The 21,052-nt window shown below is 46.3% G+C and overlaps 1 protein-coding gene across 2 annotated transcripts in view; it reads left to right on the forward strand.

Moving 5' to 3' along the window:
- The first annotated feature begins 2,850 nt into the window (after window positions 1-2,850).
- Window positions 2,851-21,052, forward strand: part of Eepd1 (endonuclease/exonuclease/phosphatase family domain containing 1) — a 108,092-nt gene continuing 89,890 nt past the window's right edge. Inside the window, exons 1-2 of one of the 2 annotated variants that reach the window (XM_038323479.1) lie at window positions 2,851-3,156; window positions 3,538-4,568. In XM_038323479.1, the coding sequence (XP_038179407.1) occupies window positions 3,691-4,568 (878 nt within the window). In that variant the 5' untranslated portion in view covers window positions 2,851-3,156; window positions 3,538-3,690. The remainder of the gene's footprint in view (window positions 3,157-3,537; window positions 4,569-21,052) is intronic. The other variant, XM_038323478.1, reaches the window with a different exon arrangement.

The following is a 21,052-nucleotide window of genomic DNA, read 5'->3' on the forward strand; positions in this document are numbered from 1 at the left end:
GTATGCTATCATTATTTTATGGTCATGTCCCGTTTTTCTCCTCTTTAACAAATGTTAATTCAGTACTCTTCCTAACTTCTTGTCTACATCCCTGATGCTCAAGGGGTCTGGGAATAGAGGAAACCAGAATTTGACTCATTACTGTCTCCCAGAGCCTGAACCATGGTTTCGAAACTGGAGACTGACCAAACTTCCACCACCTCTCCCTGGTCACTCTTTATCTTTGAAACTACTGACTAATAAGTGAAAGGTCTCTGACCTGCTCCTCTCTTACTAGGCCTTAAATGAGAACTCGGTTATAAGGGGCAAAGGCCACTCCGTGTGGCATTTGGCTGCAATGATACAACCTCTGCCGTCTTCTTGTAACTCAATGGTCAGCTAGAATTCTAATCTTTAGAGGATGAAGAACATTCATTTAAACTTTTGGTCCTTCTATAATAAGCCCGTACCCAACCTCTCCACATTAGTGTGGATTCTGAGAAGTCCAATAAGCTCTAGGTTATCTCCCAAGCTGGTTTCCTATTAACTTGTGCCCTCTCACCCTTTTCAAGTGCTAGCCTTCTTTCAGTTCTGCCTTACCTTGCCCTCCCCCCATTTTCATCCCTTAAGTTAAAAATTATTATTTTTTGAAGATTTGCCTAAGTTTATCGACATATAATTTAGCTACCCAAAGCTGTATATTTAAAACATACCATTTTACTGCTTTTGACATAAGCAACCAGTACCTCTCAAGCAATACTTCAACCACCCACCTTGAAAGTACTTCGTGCCCCTTTTAGTCCGTTCCTTCCCCCTTCCCTCCCCACACAGTCACTGGTACATTGTCTGCACACGGGCAGTTTCTATTTTCTAGCTGGTATATGAATCATGCAGCATGTTCTCTCTCTCCCCAGAGTCTTTCATGCTGTGAACTGATTTTGAGTTTCTCTTCTGTCGTTGCTTGTGTTAAATAGTTTGCCTTTATGGCTCAACAATATTCCAGAAGTGCTTTATTTTTTTTTTTTAAATTCTGCTACTTGTTTTCTGTTGCTAAAATGAAAGAGCCGGAGCAAGGTACTTGTGAAGAAGAGCTTTATTTGACACACAGTCCTGGAGTCATCAGGGCATAGTGCTGGCATGCTTGCCCTCTCTGCAAGACCTCATGGCACATGGCATCATAATAGCAGAAGAAGGGGGTAATCAAGAGACTGGGAGCCACAGCGAGAACAAGACCCAGCATTGATCTTACTACAATAACGCCCTCCAGTGACTGACTCGGGACCTTCAAACATCCCACTCCTCCCTTCAACAGGTGCCACCTCAGTGACCACCCAAGAAGTGCCTTAAAATTTCAAAGTCCATTACTTCCAAATATCATCATCCTGAGGGCTGAGCTCCCAACACTTGAACCACTTGGGGACAAACTCAGACCAAACCCAAACTGATGGACTCGAGGTTGTCAATCTTTGATTACAGCAAACCAACAAACACCCCTATAGAGGGTTTGGGGCTTTGTGCTTTCTTTCCTCTCTGGTGAGTACCTGTAAGTGGAATGGCTGCGACGTATGCCAAGCACACTTTTAACTTTCAAGGAACCGTGGAGCTAGTCTGCGCAGTGGCTGTGCCACCTTCAGCTCCCACTGGTGCTGTGTGGACGTTCCATTTGTTCTGTGTTTTCGCCGGTCTGGTCATCAGTCACCGGACACTGTCATCTTGGGGTGTGTTCACCTGTCCAGGTGTTATCAGCGCACTTCTACCTGCTGCCTTCCTTTCTTTTTTCCCTTTCTATCTTCTTATTCTTTTCTCTGGGCATTCTTGCCAAGTGAGATCAGCGTGCCGGCGAATGGAGTTGACTGAGAGAAAGTTGGCAGCAGACTGGAGAGGGTCAGCTCAGCCCTTACCATCCTTGGTGAGGATGCAGGCCTGCCTGAGGCAGGGTAGATTCCAAAACCAGGACTCCCCTCCTCTTTTGTTGAAGCTCATCCTACTGGGGTGTCCTTCAGTTGTAGTAGTGAGGGTCCTAACATCCTTGGCATTTCACATCTGAATGCCAACTGCTGGCATTCAAATCAGAAGCCTTGGCCAGATGGTCGGGTTAAGATCTATTCTTTAGGGATCACTAACAGCCCTGGGTCAAAGTATCCAACGTATCATAGCACCATATCACGGCCACATGGCTGGGTTTGTTTAACCAAATACTCCTGCTTCAGGTATCCATTTGTAACACATCAGGCCCTTTAATCTTTAACTAAATTATCATTTCACAATGTGATCCAAACAGTGTTTTGGAAAGCAGCCTGCACTTCCCAGTATCATTTCCTTCCGTTTTAGTGATTAGATTTAATACTTAACAGCAACATGCCCTTATTTTCTCAGAGAGCTAAATCTGCAAAAAGGCAGCATATGTGCAACCTCTGTAAACACACAGGAGACACATGGTTCCCAGGCATTCCTGGATGAATGAGGTTTCTCTAAGAAGAGAAAAGGCCTGAAAGTGGTAAGAGAACTGACAGATACCGTTTGATCCCCTGCCTGAGACTTTCGGGAGCCCTAGACTCGCTGGGCAAGCCTACCTCACCTGAAAGACTCCAGTTAGCCCCAGGCGGCCTTAAACAGCTCCACCCAACAAAAACAGAGCTCAGTTGGAGCCTAGGTTCCAGAAAAAGCAGAGAGGCTCACAAGGAACCCTGTGGGCCATCCCTACTGCCCGCCCAGCCTCTAAGCCCCGCCCTCGACTCCGCCCCACCAAGCCTACCAATGGTCCCGCCCCCTGGCGCTCGCGCCCCGCCCCTACGTGCCGCGGGAGGGAGGGAGGGAGGAGGAGTTGGCGCGAAGGAGGCGTGGCTGTGCCGGCGGAGGAGCGGGCGGGCGGCGAGACCCGACTTTGGCTGTGACACCCGCGGCGAGCAGCGGCGGGTGCGCGGCGTGGGGCTCAGGACGCGCTCCGCCGTGTCTCGCGCCCGAGTTGGGCGCCGGACTTTGGCTGGATCAACGCAGAGGCGACGCCGCAAGTCTTGGTGCAGCTTCGGGGGCCGAATTTCACCGCCGCTCCTGTCGCTTCTGAGCAGCCGCTGTCTGCCCCGGGAGAACGGCACTGAGTTCCCCTGCAGAAGGAGCCGGGACGCGCGCGGTGAGCCCCAGGGAACCGGGGCCCGACCCCAGCAGAGCGGCGGAGAGGTGGGACGGTATCGGAGGGCCGGGGGTGGGTCCCTGAGCCTCTGCTCGGTGTCGGCGCCCGCTCTGAGTTCCCAAGTTACAGTGCCCTCCTGCGCGCTGTAGGGGCTTTCTATTCTGTCTGTCTGCAGGAGCTCCGGTGGGGGCGTCCGAAGTGAAGAGGTGGCTCCAGCGCTGCCAGAGCAGAGAGGCTAGTGGGGATAGCTCTCTTCGCTTTTTGGACCTTGTGTGATAAATAACCCGAGGAAAACCCACAAGGGGCTGCCTCCCAGCGTCTGCGTTTTCAGGAGTTGACCTGTCCCCCACTAGTTATGAACTTCCAACACTACAGGAGTGCTAAGGACTGATTGATTAATTTCAGTCAATTTCCATGTCAATTTCTAGGTGGCTCAGCAAAATTTTGAACACTAGCCATGGAAGATTTGATGTTTGTCTGCAGCAACTTCCTCGACCCGTAAGTCCTGCAGCCTTCCATTCTTTTGTGCTTATAAAGGCTCCTGGGCTTCTCTATCCAGAGTTGTTCTGTGTTGGTTGGCCATGGGGAGCACCCTGGGCTGTCATCGCTCTATTCCCAGAGACCCCTCAGACCTGTCACATAACCGTAAATTCAGTGCAGCTTGCAACTTCAGCAACATCCTGGTGAATCAGGAGCGGCTAAACATCAACACCGCCACTGAGGAGGAACTGATGACCCTGCCTGGGGTGACACGTGCAGTGGCCAGAAGCATCGTGGAGTACCGAGAATATATCGGTGGCTACAAGAAGGTGGAGGATCTAGCCCTGGTCAGCGGTGTAGGGGCCACCAAACTGGAACAGGTCAAGTTTGAGATCTGTGTGAGCAGCAAGGGTAACTCGGCGCAGCACTCTCCCAGTTCCCTGAGGCGGGACCTGCTGGCTGAGCAGCAGCCTCATCACCTGGCCACCACGGTGCCCCTCACGCCGCGAGTCAATATCAACACAGCCACCCTAGCTCAGCTCATGAGTGTCCGAGGCCTCACGGAGAAGATGGCTGTCAGCATCGTGGACTACCGCCGTGAACATGGTCCTTTTCGCAGTGTGGAGGACCTGGTGAGGATGGACGGAATCAATGCAGCCTTCCTGGACAAAATCAGACACCAGGTGTTCGCAGAGAGGTCCAGGCCCCCATCCACCCACACCAATGGAGGTCTTACCTTTACCGCCAAGCCTCATCCCAGTCCCACCTCTCTGAGCCTGCAGAGCGAGGACTTGGACCTGCCACCAGGGGGGCCCACACAGATCATCTCTATGAGGCCTTCTGTGGAAGCCTTCGGAGGGATGAGGGATGGGCGGCCTGTGTTTAGGTTGGCCACCTGGAACTTGCAGGGCTGCTCTGTGGAGAAGGCCAACAACCCTGGCGTCAGAGAGGTGGTCTGCATGACGCTTCTGGAAAACAGGTGAGGACAGGAACCACCAAGGGTGTTGAAAGTGAAGACAGCTGGCTTGGCCTCATCCGAGGGTACAAATGAATGGATCCTTTGGGGGCAAGGAAGAGGGAGGAGCGTTTAATCCATGCTCTTGAGTTCCCAGTGGACCCCTCCTAAGTGGAGACTGTGTGGGTTCTGGGCTCTGCTTTGGATTGTTTGGCTCACAGGGCTTCACAGAGTTTTAACTGAGCCAGGGACTTGGGAACTGAGGTATAGTGTTGCATGTAAGAAAAAACTGAGTTTTTAAAAGTTCTATGACTGGGAAGGAAAGTCATGTTTTCCCATCAAATATACGTATTTGCATGCAGAGGATCATCTCGTTTGCAAACACATATGCTGTCTTCACCAGGGTGCTGGGAACAAAGCACTTAGCACCTCCCTTTCCTTGTCGAACCTGAACTTGGCTTTTCTCATGCTCCTTCTCCTGTCCTGTAGCCAGAAGAGGCCAGTTCGGGTGTGGATACTGGGCAGATTATTCCTTCCGAGCTAAAGAAGGAAAAGCTGGCAGGTCAGGCCAGTGGCAGAGACTGTTTCAATAGTCACACAGTCACTGTCTGTTAGGAACATCTGCTAACTCCCCCCACACAGAACAATACATCATGGCAGAAACTCCTGCTATTTGTAAAACAGCGTGCAGTGTGATCCCATTAGCTCCTTTCTGGGTCAGGAATCCTCAGGTCCCAATCTGCAGGGATCTGGGGTGCACTGCAGGTGCTTCCCTGCTGCCTTCCTTTGGTGGGGAGGGGGGGTGATAGCTTAGCAAAGTGGCAGCTTGGTGTCTGGAGGTGAGATGTGAACTCTCAGCTGGAAATCAGTGTATTGGGGCAGGTCACCAGGACAAATAGTGAGGGGAAAAGCAGGTCACAGCATTCTCTTGGCAACATCTCTTGGCACAGTCTCATCACCGATCCTCCCTGCAGTCCTCAGGATCAGGACCAGGAGACCACTGAGTGCTCTTTCCCCATTTCGTGTTGTCTGTTTGTCACCCCAACTCATTCATTCTGCAAACTCATCTTGTTCACAGCCCCATCAGGACCAGGATGGGATTGGCAATAGTGTCCCCTGCAGCTGCCTGGGGGGACAGTGGCCAGCAGCACAGTGGCTTCATTCCCATCGGGAGCTTTCATAAGGCCCAGTGTGAAGTAAAGAGAGGAATGAATCAGGATCTGAAGTCTCGGTAGGAACAGCACCCTGGGCAGTGCCTGTCCATTTATTTTATCAGTGTTCTCGGGAGTGTGGCCCCTGGACAACTGCCTGGGAAGCCCTGGGTGTCAGGTTTCACCACACCCCCAGGTACTTCTGGTGTAGTTTGAGAAGCACTGTATTCCGGGCCATCTCTGTGCTTCTGAGTTTCTCTTTAAAGACCATCCCCAGGTACTGGCATTTGTTGTTATGATTTTGTGTTGAGCATTTCCGTGACTTTGTCCCCGCCTTGGATCGTCCTGGTCATCCCTGAGGTTAGTCATTCACATGACGTTCAGTCTGCTTAGGAGTTGAGGGCCTTAGCAGTTTCTAGGGCATATGAATGTGGAGAGTGGAGGAAGGGAGGGTGAGAACTGGACGTGATCCTATAGTCCCAGGTACTCAGAGCTCCTCAGGCACCTGGCTTGGCTCTGTATCAAGCCTGGAGCCACCAGGGTCTGCTTAGAGAGGGGCAGCAGCAGAGTAACAGTTCTTATCTGGTATGGAGTCCTTGGGGGTTTTGTCCTGGTTGGTTTTTTTTTTTTTTTTTTTCTGATTTCTTATACTGTTGAAGACATTTATCTGCTGACTTCAGGTAAGTTCACCCAAACCCAAGGTATAGAAGAGAGTACTTGTCATAAGCAAAGGGAAGGTGACCTCTACCCCCATTGAGTTCTCACACTAGCCTGCTAGTCCTGTGAGTTCGTGACTCCTTTGGCCTGATCATAGTGCACTCAGTATTCTGAGGAATCTTAGCACATAGTTAGTGTCTGGTAAAACCCAAGTAATAGGCTTAGAGCCTGATCCGTGCAAAGCTGGGGTGGGTGCCTTTGCCTGTGTGACTGTCCTCGGGCACCAGAAACTGTCACAGAGTCCTTAAGGACAGGTGGCGGTGCCCATGCTCCAAGAGTTGTGCGTTCATACTGATTCACAGACGTTTCCCGGCATCCCCGGAGTTCCCTTCATTCATAACAGGAAGCATCTTCAGTGTGAGCAAGAGTGGGTGCAGGGAGTTTTCCAGGTGGCTCTTATTTTGGTATGTGTCTGTGTGTAGCAGAGGAGTGCTCTGCGTTTAGCCTTTGTGTTTTCTGACAGCCTCCATATCCATTTGATTGCCCCAGTAACTATAAACAGTAGGGGATATTTATTTGCTTTTGTCAGATACTCTCCATCTCTGGGTTAGGAAATAAGATACAGGAGTTAAACCACTCGCCTCTGAAACAGCTCATTTGTGACCAACCTGGGACAGGGACCAAGACCAGCTGACTTTATACCATGCTCTTTGCAAGCGTGGTGTTTACTTAGGCATAGCACCTGCACACTGCTTCTTGGTTAGGTGCCTCATTCTGTACTGAACCAAAGGTATTCACCAATTCCTTTACCTGTCTCAGACATGAAATCCATGATAAAGGCATTATAAAGCAAGCCCTGGGCAGTTTTGCAGTGGGAATAGCTGTCTCTTAGCTTCCTTCTGTGAGTTTGCTCAAGTATGTGCATTTTCTTAGTGGAGAAGTACCCAGTTGGGAATTGGAGTCTTTATTGCCCTGATGTGCTACTGATTTGATAGATGGACATGTTTGAGCCACAGGAAACTGTGTTTTGCATGTGGACCCTAAGGTAGGACCACTGAGAGCTAGATAATTATAGTCACCAGGAGCCTTCAGAGACGCCATGCTGTGTGTGGCATGTGTCTATACACTGACGGTTTCATCAGATTCATTTGCCAAACTTTGGTCTTTGGCAATGTTCTTCCTCCTTCGGTATTTATGGAGCAAGACTGAAAGAGGAATGCTTCTGCTAAATATCCTTGCAAAATTTGGTGCCAGTCAGCATGAGGAATGATGGCTTACTGTTCATTTATTGTCAAGTCATCATTCCGTCTTAAAGAATTCCTTTGGTTTCTGAAGACAAACTCAAGAAAGAGCTGATGGATAATCCCCAAAAGAAACCAGGAGATTTAACATCCCAGCTGCCTGTTTCCCCCACATTCTATACGAGCAGGAAACTCTAGTGTCAAAGTCATTAGCTTCTTAATGATTTCCATCTTGTTTCTTGCTGTGCCTTTCCCGGCAAAGCACAGGTAGATTAGTGCCTGGCAACATGGACCATGAGAAAACAGAACCCACCAAGAGCAGATTTTAGTCTGTCAGACTTGATTAGTGGGATCAGCCCAGAGAGAATTCAACTTGTCATTTGATTCCTTCATTGAAAGTTACATATTGGAAATTACATATTGAATGTTCACTTGCTGTGCACATGTATAAACACAATTCAGGGATCAGCTTGGCTCACCTCCATGAGAGAATTAAGTAAATGTCAGTCAGTTTGTATGGTTCAATGTCAAAACAGTGTGGTAAACCCAGAATTGTTTGCTAACTCACAAAGACTGATTTGGTATCTGATTGCGTTTTTTTTTTATGTATGAATAATTGGCTCATGGTGGGAAATTAAAGAGTAGGTAGATGAACCCAATATAAAATCCAGGGGCAAAACTGCTCAACAATCCTCTTAAAGTAGGTACTGTGACATCTCTTTTGATAGCTGTGGAAGGAGAGGCTCGGAGGGTTGAGGTAGCATCCCAGTGGCCTTCAGAAATATAGATACTGGAGCCAGGATATGAAGGTAGGCATTTGTCTGATTTCAAAGTCAGGACTAGGTGTGTATTATTTTACCACATTCAATATGTCCTTCTACGTCCTCTTTCTGACCTAGCTTGCCCACAGTTCGCTGTTTCCTCCCTGTCTGGGGTCAAGCATTAGGGGTTTCGGGGAAGGATGGCTTCACCCAAATCCGTGAAACTGTCTCGGCCTCAGGAGGCCTCTGTGCCTTTCCTGTTTTTGTTCCTCCAAGGATGGGGTGGTAACCAGATGTGTGGAGCAAATTCAGAGGACGTCAAGGCCTCTCTGTTTGGCGCTAAGTGTGAGTTTGAGACCTTGGGCTCCACTCCAAGGTGGAGTTCCGGTTTACGGAGCCAAGGAATTCTGGGTCATTTCCAGACAGAAAGGTGGTCTGCTCGAAGGCTGTCATGGATTTGTTAAGAAGGTGGGGTGAGGGAAGGGAGGTCTCAGCGTGGGCAGGGTTATTTCACAGAAAGGAAAAGGGCTATGTTTGTTTTACAGAAAGGTTGAATTTCTTTGGGGTCTAATGTCAAGGTCCTGATACTGTTGATTTTTCCAGGTGATTAAACATTCATTCAAGCATTTTTTTTTTCTTTTTTTTGAGCTTTTTTTTCTGGGTAACAGACTCTTTCAGGCAAAGCCAGTTGCTTTGCTGGAACTTCCCTTCTGGATAAGTAGGTGTGCATGTTAGCGCACAGGTGCCTCACTGCAGGTAGGTGCAAGGCAGAGGGTGATGGGGATGAGGAAAAGGGAAGCTTGTTTAGGTCCGAGGAGACCTTGGCCATCAGCTGCTGGAGGATGTCAAGGAGCCAGGCATGGAAAATCTCGGGGTAGAAGTAGAGGTGGGTGCAACCTGGAATGGACTGAGTTCTGAGAGCTGTAAAAGAAGAAGCTGTTGTTGCTTCAGGTGTAGCGACTGGGAGAGGAAGTGGGTGGAAGTGAAGGACGTACTGGAGGTGAAAACGGAAGGGATTTATCTGGGTTTGGGTCGGTGTGAGGATGAGGTAGTGACTTGTTTGAAACACTCGAATTTCCTAGACTAGAGGGTCAACGGCAGTTCAGAAATTCTGGGGTCAACTGGCATGTTTCTGCACTGTGTGAATGTGATACAAGTCTCCAGCCTCACTTCTCCTCCCTGTGCACGCTGCACTCTGGTCAAGGGGTCAGGTGTTTGGTACCCGAAGCATTTTGAGGCCATGGCCTGTCCTTTGCCCCAGAGTGGCATCTAACAAGGCTCCGTATGCTTTTAGCATCCATGACAGGTAGAACAAAGTCATGTTTAGGATTGTGGGTAACTTTTCATCAGAAGATACTTGTGTTAGTTTGTATCCGTGTCGATGGAGCACCTCCTCTATGCTTCTTCCTTTGTGAGGTCAGCGGCACAGAGTCCTGCCCCATGTTAAGGGAACTGACAGTCTTGAAGAGAGGTAGGAATCTGACAGGCAGTTTGCAGTATGAGAGAGGAAGTGAATATTGCCGAGAAGCCAGGGAGTCCAGGGTACCAGTCTGCTCGGTTCTACAGGGCATGTGGAAACCTCAGCCTTAGGGGACAGTGAGCACCAACTTGGGAATAAGCTCACTGGGAGGGAGGTTAGCATTTAGCAGGGAGAGATGTGGAAACAGTTGCGACTATTAATTAGCAGCCTCTCCCTGCCTTCCCTTTCTGGCAGAGCAAAGGACTGAAAGGGTCAAGCTGGGCTCTCCACGCAGGCCTGAAATGTATAATACTTAGAAACACAGAAGGTTTCTTCTAGAGTAATATACAAATAATTAACATAAAAGCAAACACCTTTATCATAATTCTCTGAGCCTTTCATGCTGGCACACCTTTAATCCCAGCACTGGGGAAGCAGAGGCAGGCAGATCTCTGTGAGTTTGAGGCCAGCCTGGTCTACATATCAAGTTCCAAGACAGCCAGAACTATTTATAGAGACCCTGTCTTCAAACAAACAAACAAACAAACAAGCGGCAACAACAAATAAGAACAAGTGTCTTAATCCATAATCCTTAGCAGTCTCTGCTAGGAGCAAATAAAATGATGCCCTTCACTGACGCTCCATTTGCTGGTCACAGATACTTTGTCTCTGTGCTGTAGAGGCAGCAAGGTGGGAGCCTAAACTCTTCCTCTTCCCATCAGAACACAGGAGATGCCACAGGAACGCTGGGTGAAAGCTTCCCCGCCTTACTCCATGCAAGGCACTCAGACCTTATTCTGGATCACAGTTTTTGTAGTGTTGATTGATAGCTGCTACACACGTGGGTCCCGGTGGATAGGAGCCTGCCGAGGGAATCCTAAAGTAAACATGTCATGTAAAAGAAGTCTGGAATCCTTCAAAATCCCACATAAAGAAACCGTTTTTTCCCCCTCTCTCTCTTTTCTTTTTCTGGCTATAGTTCTCTAACTAATGTTGGTTTGTGCTTATTCCCAACCAGCCCTTGTTTCCTGAGGATTCTATTTTGGTCCAGCCATTACCTGATTAAGCTGTTAGGCTGGGCCTTTGATTGTGAGGCTGCTATGAAGTCCTGAAATGGAGTGCTTCACCAGGGGAATGCTACCCTGCTTGTCTGTGACTCCTACATCCTGCTGTTCTGGGATCTGCAGTCTTTGCTGGTAGAACACTGCAGGGTCACATTGATACTTTGTCTCAATTCAGGCTAAAAGCTTGGAGTCTAAGAGGGCGGTTTAAGGGAGATTGTATTGATCCAATAACTGATTCAAAAGAAACCTCTCCTGAAACTGTTTGAGCAAATTCAGCCTGACTTATATTTTTTAAAAACCCCTTTTAAAGAAATTAATGGTTATTTTTATAAAGCAACCAGCTTGACCATGGCACTTTCATGCATGTGTAATGTACATGCTAACATTCACGACCCACCATTATTCTCGTTGCCCCACTGCTGTTTCCATTGCTCTCCCCAGATAGTACCTTCCTACAAAGTCACGTCTTAAAAAACTATTGAGAGCCCACATTTGAGAGGATACATGGCATGTTTGTCTTTGTGAATTGGGTTGTTTCTCTTGACATAATGATCTCCAGTTCCATCCATTTTCCTGCAAATGGCATGATTTCGTCTTCTGTTATTTTAAGTAGAAGAAAAAGTGAAACAATTGTGGTCTGAAACAATAATTAGTCTTCTTGCTGTTGACTTTGCTTCCTCTTTCCCTTTCATGGTAGGAATTGTTGCAGTAGCCGATCTGGGTGTCATTTTGCTTTTTGCTCTTGTTAACAAACTGATCTCCAGTCTTTCAACTTTCAAGTCTCACTTTAGACAGCGGGATACTCCATGCCCGTCTCCTTACCTGATGGGGTTGGGGCTTTTGTCTGTTTGGTATGCTACATAGGCCAAGAACAAAACCAGATAATTAACACTGGAATCACTGTGGCTGAGGCTTGAGCCTAGCCAGTGTTACCTGTGGCCATCACCTTTGCCTCTGTCTGATGGACATAAAAGAGGTTGCTCAGGGAAGCTGAGGCCTTTGTTAGGGTCACATGACTTTTAATAGTGGACCATGAATGATGGTCTCAGCAGTCAGTGTCTGAGTTTGGTAGAACTCAGAAAGTGCCTGGAAGTTCAGTCTTCCTTACTGCAGTCTGTGTCTAGACCAGCAGCTCTGCCTCCCACTTGCTCTGGATCCTTCAGTATGTGGATTCACAATAATGCCATCATGTATGTGAGTGCATGTGTTTGCTCTGGCCATCATGTGTGTGAGTGCGTGTATTTGCTCTGGCCATCATGTGTGTGAATGCGTGTGTTTGCTCTGGTCATCATGTGTGTGAGTGCATGTGTTTGCTCTGGCCATCATGGGTGTGAGTGCATGCGTTTGCTCTGGCCATCATGTATGTGAGTGCATGTGTTTGCTCTGGCCATCATGTGTGTGAGTGCATGCGTTGGCTCTGGCCATCATGTGTGTGAGTGCATGTGTTTGCTCTCGTTATCATGCATATAAGTGCATGTGTTTGCTTTGGCCTTTGCTTCTTCAAAGGAGAGCAAGGATATTTGCAAAGCAAACTGGGTGTAGGATATTGCTTTTTTTTAAAATGACTTTTGAGTCTTTTATAGTTATTTTGCTTGCCCACAACTTTTTTTTTTTGTCTGCAGTTTCTTACTTACATAATTTGCTTTTACAGAAGCCTTTCAAATATTCATCTTCATTTTCCTAGGAACAACTTCTCTTTCTGTTCACACTTCTTATTCATGAGTTGTGTCACATTTTAAAAGGTGGTAGTAATATGTACAGCTGGTATTAACAGTCTAGGGCCAGGTATAGTTGGCTCTTGGTAAGCACAGGATTCTCATAGGCGTGGCTTATCTGGTCAGGAATGTTCAGTGCCATGGATCTCCTGAGTCTGCATTGACAGAGGATGGGGACAGTTTGGTAGATCTCTTGAATTGAATTGCTGAAAACAAAACAAAACAAAACAAAACACCACATCTCTGTATATGTAAAATTAACAGTACCTACAGATGAACCACAAAATATACTAGCCAGGTTTGGTGGCACATTCTTTGGAAGGCGGAAGCAAGAGAATTGTGAATTTGAGGTCAGCATGAGCTACATGGACCCTGTCTCAAACAAAACAAAATAAAACAAAATCCCAGTCAAACAAAAACAAAACAAAATGAGTCCTAGTACCTGTACCAGGTTATGTAGTTTAGAGAGTGTTGCAGGGTATGGAGATTGCAGACTTCTGGCAGTAACTGAAGTTCTTCTCTCATTATCATTTTCCCTTAAAGGCTGACTCAAAAGATGTGGCTGGTTATAAACTCACAAGCTGATTGCTCCATGGACCAATTCTCCATAAATTCATCATTTCAGTTTTCAGAAAGATAAATGGCAATGCACTTTTATTTATATTCTTTGACTTAGAACTTGTATTGGTGAACAGGTTTTAAAAACAGTGGTTCTCGACCTGTGGGTTGTGACCCCCTTTTAATGTAGGTGTGTCTTCTATCTATCTGATGATTTCATTGGTTAATTAATAAAGAAACAGCTTGGCCTGATAGGTTAGAACATAGGTGGGTGGAGTAGACAGAACAGAATGATGGAAAGAAGGGAAGTGAGGCAGATGCCTCAGGCAATTGCCCTGCCTCTCCTCTCTGGGTCAGATGCGATGAAGCTCCGGCCCAAGATGGACGTATGCTAGAATCTTCCTGGTAAGCCACCACCTCGTGCTGCTACATAGATTATTAGATATGGGTTAAAGCAAGATATGTGAGAATTAGCTAATAAGAGGCTGAAACTAATGGGCCAGGCAATGTTTAAAAGAATATAATTTGTGTGTTGTTATTTCCGGGGCTAAGCTAGCCATGCGGGACGAAAAGCAGGCCTGCAGCTCCTCACTACACCCTTTGAGGGTATCAAACGACCCTTTCACAAGGGTCAAATACCAGATATTTATGTTACAATTCATAACAGTAGCAAAATTGCAGTTGTGAAGTAGCAACAGAATAATTTTATGGCTTGGGGTCAACACAACATAAGGAACTGTATTAGAGGATCACAGCATTAGAAAGGTTGAAAGCCACCATTTTATAATTTACTGCTTATGAATCCTGTGAATTGCTCTGAGCTGGCATGGATTTTTAAGAAGGAAGGCTGGATTCAATGCCTTATAAAATATTTTTTTTTAAGTTTTAAAGTTCACACAGTCTTTTTAAGTTGTCCTGAATTGAATTTTAAAGCTTAACTTTTTAGAATGTGGAATATGGCTGATCTCTCTCAGTGACCATAGGGAGCGTTTTAGTGTATGTGAACTGAACACAGTCAACTAGCAGGCAGAGTGGTGGTTACTTGTGATCTTGTGTGATGGTAGTTTTGATGGTTCCACACTTGTAATAAAAATGCAAGCCATTAGCTGGGCGGTGGTGGTGCACGCCTTTAATCCCAGCACTCAGGAGGCAGAGGCAGGCGGATCTCTGTGAGTTCAAGACCAGCCTGGTCTACAAGAGCTAGGTTCAGGACAGGATCTAGAAACTACAGGGAAACCCTGTCTCGAAAAATCAAAAAAAAAAAAAAAAATGCAAGCCATTGTCAGATGCCACTAGTTTTGACTTAGAAGTAAAATTTTTATCTTTCTAATCCTGGAGTAAACTTAATTGAAGAGTATATCAGATGGTGGTTTACATGCAACCACTTACCTATGAAAAGCGAGAATTTGTTGACATTACTCAAACAAATCAAGACTCAGAAATAACCTGGAGGATGAATGGGAGGTAAGATTGCAAGGTTATCCATAAGCCCTGATTTCAGATATGCTATTTTCTCTTTATTTACATCTTTCTTTTCTTTGGAAACAGAGTCTCATTATGTAGTCCTGTAGTCCTAGATGATGTATAACTTTAGAACTCTTCATGTAAACCTGATTGGCCTCAAATTCTGCCTGCTTCTATCTCTTGAATGCTGGGATTAAAAGTGTGTGCCACCACACTGGGATCAGATACCATATTTGTGTTCATCAAAGCTATTGTTAGGCCAGGAGGGTGGGGCACTATCGTTCCAGCACTGTGGGGCCAGGAGTATTGGGTCCAGGGATCCTGTGCTCTATGGTGAGACCCCATCGTGTCTTAAGGCCTGCCTTTCTCCCGTAATAAAATCCAAAAACAAAGAGAGAGGAAGGAAGAAAAGGAGGAGGGCCGAAGGGTGTCTGTATGATATTTTGATTGATCAGTTTTGCTGGTGAACATTGTATACATTTCTTCTTAATTGCAGAAGCCCCTCCTACTCTGAGGCTTTTCCCACTAGGAAGAACGGTGGTCTCTGTTTTCTGCCATAGTACCTGGAATTCTGAGAAGAGGGAGCAATGTTTCTGTAGATGGGGCGTGCACTAGTCAAGAGCGTTGCCATGGTAAAAGTCCTATGTACTGAGGGGGCAAACAACTGAAGTTCATTGTCTCAGTGCTGGAGTCAAGAAACCACAAGCAGTGATTTAGCTGTTGTCTTTGTTTCATGTTTTACCCACGGCTGGGTCCCTGCCTCCTAGCTGACCTCTATCTCGGTTTTCACATGGCCCTTCTGCCTATCCGAATTCAAGTTTCCTCTCCTCGTGGGGACACCAGCCATTTTGGGTGATGGTTCATTTTGCCGTTACCTCTTTACAGACTTCTAACTTCAAATGGTCACATTCTGAGGTACTGTGGATTAGGACTTAAACTTGTGAAGTTTAAGCAGACACCATTCAGTATATAAGAAGATAATTTAGGAAGATGTGATCAGTGTGTCCCTTCTTGGCCATTTGGGAGGAAGACACATCTTTGAATTTTTCTGGTGAAAATTATCAAGGTATTGAGTGTTCAGATTAAAGCTGGCATCCCATTAGTGGGGTAACATGGTCCTCTCACACAAGGACAACTCTCTTATGAACCATAGTAGGTCTGGCCTAGCTTTTGGGAGCTGGGGTTAGTTTTCTCTGCACTGCCCTTCAGAGGTGCCAGCCTGGACATCCCCCTGGAAATACATCAATGGCCTGAGCTTTGTGGTCCACCTCCACTCCCAGGCAGCGGCCTTCAGTCTGCCAACTTTGGTGTTTGCCCTTAGCCTCAGGTAATCCTGGCACATGAGCTTGCCAGGCGCTAGTCGTTCACTTCAGGTAGGATTTAGTGTCTGTCTGTTGTCCAGAACTTCGTGTTCCTTAGCCCTGCAGTGAGATCCAGAGTACCTGTCGTAGAGCCAACACCAATGGAGCTTTCTCTGACTTCTGTTACTTAGTGCCCACTTAAGGGCTCCCATCTATATTTCCCCCACCATAGCAGGCCCTGTACTGCAATTGCATGAAGATGCATGGAGATGCCACCCATCCTCCTAGACTTAAGGTGTCACTAAGGTAGGGGCTATGTTCAGTAGCATGGTTTTGGCACAGCAGCACCAAGAAGTTCATGGCAAGAATATATGCTTGGTTCTATTTATTATTTAAGTAACACTTTAAGCATTTTCTATGCAGTAACTAACTTTATTCTCGCACCAGCAAGTGGGTACAGTATTTCTATCATGAACACAAGAACTTCCTTGCAGAGTTTAGGCAAGCTTGCAGGGAGTCACTTGGAGTTAGAGATTGTGTAAATGTGGAGGGGGTCACAGGAGGTCAAGAAGAAGACAGTTTTATACCTAGAGAGGCTAGAGAGGCAGCATGAGTTGTAGAATGGGACCCTGTGTCTTTGAGGGAGCTCAAGGTGGTTGTTAATCGGCGTGCAGGAAGTTACATTGTCTGTCGTGTGAGGCCGGCAGGGCTGGGCTGTGTGGTGCCTCAGTTTGTTCTTGTATTGAAATATGACTTCCATGCCATGCGGCTCACCACAGTGAAGTGACAGGTAAGTGGTTTTTATTATGGTTACAAGGTTGTGCAACTGCTACCTGTCTCATTCCAGCGCAGGTTCATCAGTTCATAAGAAGCTTCATACGCCCTAAATGTCACCCCCCATGGCCTGCGCTTTCTTCCCGTGGACTCTTGGCTCTCTGTATTAGACTCCTTGCACTTTGCATGTTTCAGAGTTGAGCTGTGCTGTGACAAGTGTCAACATGTCTCAGCTTTCCATTTTTTCTTGTCAGCTGAGTAATAGTTCACTATATTGGCGGATGCTATTTTTTTCCCTACCCTTTGGCTATTATGGACATACCTGAAAACATTTTTAGATGGAAGGCATACCTATTGCTCTTGACTATATACAGAGAGTCAGCTTTGCTGGGTCAGTTAATTTTATGTTTAACGTTTTGAAGAACTACTGAACTCTTTTCGAGAGAGCTGAATCATTTTCCATTCCTATCACAGTGAGTGAAGATCATATTTTCCACCTTCCTGTCAACACTTATTATTTTTTTATTTTTGACCATATTCATTCTACTGGGTGTAGAATAGTGCTACCAGGGTTTGAATTTCATTTCCCTAATAATCAGTGATGTTTAGCATCTTCTTGTGTGCTTATTGGCCATTTACTTCTCTTCTTTGGAGAAACGTCTATATTTAGATCTTGGGATAGGTTATTTTCAAATTTATTGCTAACCTGAATAAAAGATACTATGCTGACAACCTGTCTTCTCTTTCCTGCCACTTAGTCATGGAGTCCTTGCACCAGGACATAATCTGGACTAATTTCTTTGTAATAGAGAAAACACTCAATGGCCTGCGAAAACGGACCTCCACCTGGGAAGATCTTGGCGGTTTCTGGTTGGAGTGCTCTGTCGTTCCGGCTGGAGTGGTGTGTCTAAAAACTGGACTTTTAGCAGAGTCCTTTGGAGGTTCTGAGTGTTCTCCCACTTCACATTTAAGTTATGTGTTTTGGGTGGGAGTTTAATGCATTTGTCTGAAGCCAGAAGGTAATGCACAGAATGCCAGGGATTGTGGTCAGAAGTGAACTTCTGGACTCACTACAGGATCTGCAGTTCCCAGGCCCCCAGGCCACGCAAGTGCCCTGAAGGAGCCTGTTACAGGATACTGGCAAAGCCATCATGCACAGATGAAATTACATGCAACGTGTTTATTTCCTGATCCCTCTGAACCCCAGCTGTAGCAAGCTGAGTCATGCCCTTTACTTCATGGGACCTTGTCATCAGCAGGGCTCCACTTCCCATTGCTTTTGTGTTTAAATTGCCATTTCTCCTTCATGCTCCCCCATAGACTCTCAGTGCAGAGAGATACTTACCTGTCCCTAGACACATCAGTGGGAATTATGATATTGTTAATTCACAAAAGTACGCTCTTCTGAACGCTTTGCACTCAGAAGCTGTTAGTTCATTCTTCATGAGCCACATTTGTGTAGCCCCAGCTCCCATCTCTCATGGAGATCTGTTCTAGTATTTAATTGTCCTTACCATCCCAGTGATCTCCCTAATGTACATCCTTATGAAGCCTGTCTTCTCTTAAGAACACCTTAAACCCTGCCCCCTTGATAGCCAATGTGTTCCCACAGTAATGAGGGCAGTCCGTTTGGGAGGGCAAACTTTGTCCTAATCCCCTGTTATTTGACCCAACACCTTTCACTAAGTGTGAAGTTCTTAAGACCATTCAAACCACTGGTAATTCAGAACTAGTTTTCTAAAGCCTTCCTAATTAGAACTAAATACCAGTTGATCACAACTTCTTGGAAGTTCTCTCATACCTTTGGAGGCCTCAGCTCTGCCTACTTCATATTTATCCCCTGTGTCATTCCCATTCATTTTAGTTAATCTTACCCTTCCCATGCTTTGTATGTTTCAAAAGGGTCTAATTTTAATTTTGTGTGTATTTGTGTGTGGTGTATGTACTTGTTAGTGTCGTTTACACATATGTGCATGTGTAAACCAGAGATGGATGTTGACTTCCTTTCCTCGGTTGCTCTCTACTTTTGTTTACTTAGACAAGGCCTCTCACCAAAATGGAAGTGCACAGATTGTGCTAGGCTCCTTGCCCAGGGTGCTTCAGGAATCTGTCTGTCTCTGCCCTCCCTTCCCAGTGCTGTGGTTATAGGTGTGTACCACTATACCCAGCTTATTACATGGGTACTGGGGATTTGAACTCAGGACCCCAGATCTCCCTAGCACTTTATCAACTGAGCTGTCTTTCCAGCTTACCATGCTTTATGTCTTTAAGAAAAAAAATGAGTTTATTTATTTGTTTTTATCTATACTCTCAACCTTAGATTTTCCAGGTATATTTTTGTATGAATAGATGCACAGATACTGATGGACCTAGCAGAAAAGCCAAAACATACACTGCTGGCTTAAAAGCGAAGAGACCAAAAACGTGTTTAAATTAGAAATACTTAAATTTTAACCCAGTTTTATTTGTGCAAAATAAATATAGCAATGAGTCAGACTTTATTACAGGTCAAACTTGAGACAACAACGTTGAAATGATCTTTCATGGTCAAAAAGTATCAGTTAATGGAGTCTTACTTTTAGAAACCAGTTTTGTGTCTCATGTGTCCCCAGGTTTGTCTGTGTCTGACCATAGACATATGTTTGTGTGTATCTCCACCCACTGAGTGTCTGGCTATGTGAGAGCTATAAATATACCCATCTTTAAAAATAGATCTTTATCTTTAGTGCTAATTACATCTCTGCTTCCTCCACTTTCTCGGTGAGTAAGCATAGTTGCGAGAACCTGTGCGCAGTTGGCAGCATCCTGCCTTCTGACTAATTGTTTGCGGGCCCTTCTCTGCAGCTTGTTTCAGACAAGCGTGGTGGCACCTGGCATCTGATTTACTATCGATGCGGCCCCGGTGGAAACAGAGACTGTCTCTTCCTGTCTAGTGACTGCCGGAGCCAGGAACCTTGACTTTGGCTCTTTTGAGTAGTTCAAGGCCAGGCTGTGCGGCACACTTTTCTTCTTTTTCTCTTTGTAGAGCTCTTGAGTTTTGTGTGAAACTTTGAAAATATAAAGCCACGTAAACAAAGCTTGGGCTCCTGCACTTGAGATCCTGGTGCCTTCTACCTTGGTGCTGTTCTTTTGTATTCCTTCGGAGCCTGAGAAATCCTCTTGCTAAGGAGACTTGGTGGACTGATGAAGTTTCTTTGCCCAGCTCAGTGAATGTGTCCCCGCTGATCTAGGATCGATCAGCGGCCCCTATCCAAAAGCATAGGGACTATGAAGAGCTCCACTTGTCCTTAGGGACAGTTGGCCCAGGATGGAGGTCTTGGGCAGACAGCAGACTGTCTGGCTGGTGGCAGAGTGGTGGTGTCAAGGGCTGCTGCCTGTAGAACTGCCCTTGAAGGGTTCTGTGTAGTGGTGCATCTTTGAACCAGCCATGCTGGTTTCTGTTTCTTGCAGCTGCAGCTCCGGGTAGATTGTACCCCGATGCACAGGCCCTGGACAACGTATCTGTTTATTTGCAGCATTAGGAACTGAACCCGGGGTCTTCTGTGTGCCAAGCGAGCACTCTGTTCCTTGAGATGCAGCTCCAAACCCTGGACAGCGCTTTTAAAACTCTTCAGTCAAGGCCACTTTTCCATAAATGAAATCTTTTTGTTGTTGTTTTTTGAGACAGAGTTTCTCTGTAGCTTTGGAGTCTGTCCTGGAAAGGCTGCTTACCGAGTGCTCAGATTAAAGGCGTGCACCACCATCGTGCAGCCCTTAAATGAAATCTTAAAGCAGTGGTGCTTGCCCTATGGGTCTCAACCCCTTTCGGCGGGGAGGGGTCAAACAACCCTTTATGTATCAGATGTCATGCATATCAGGTATTTACATTATGTTTCATAACAGCAGCAAAATTACAGTTAGGAAGTAGCAATGAAATAATTTTATGGTTGGGGGTCACTGCAACGTGAGAACCTGGATTAAAGGATCGCAGCATTAGGAGGGCTGAGAACCACCGTCTTATGGGGAAACACAACATACCATACTTGGAAGATATGCCCTGCTCCAGGCTAGAGCTCAGACAGCATGTGGGGGCAGGGGAGGCTCACCATGAAAAGAAACACAGGCAAAATCCTGCATAGACATTTTTTTTTAATCTTCGGGCTCAATGTCAGCCTGCCTCCCTTCTCCCATTACTAGGCCGTGTCCACTGCCAACAACCCATGGATGGTCATGGGACTGCGGGCCACTGGTCCATCAGTTTGTTTTCAGGGCCTTGGGAGTACTGTTTATGTCCTCCATGTTGGCCTTCTCACAAGCACAATAAATGCTGTATGCTTTCCCATGTGCAGACCCTGCACAGGCAGGGCCGCTTGCACCCGAGGTC

Source organism: Arvicola amphibius, chromosome 3 (genome assembly GCF_903992535.2).
Source record: "Arvicola amphibius chromosome 3, mArvAmp1.2, whole genome shotgun sequence".
Lineage (NCBI taxonomy): Eukaryota > Metazoa > Chordata > Mammalia > Rodentia > Cricetidae > Arvicola > Arvicola amphibius.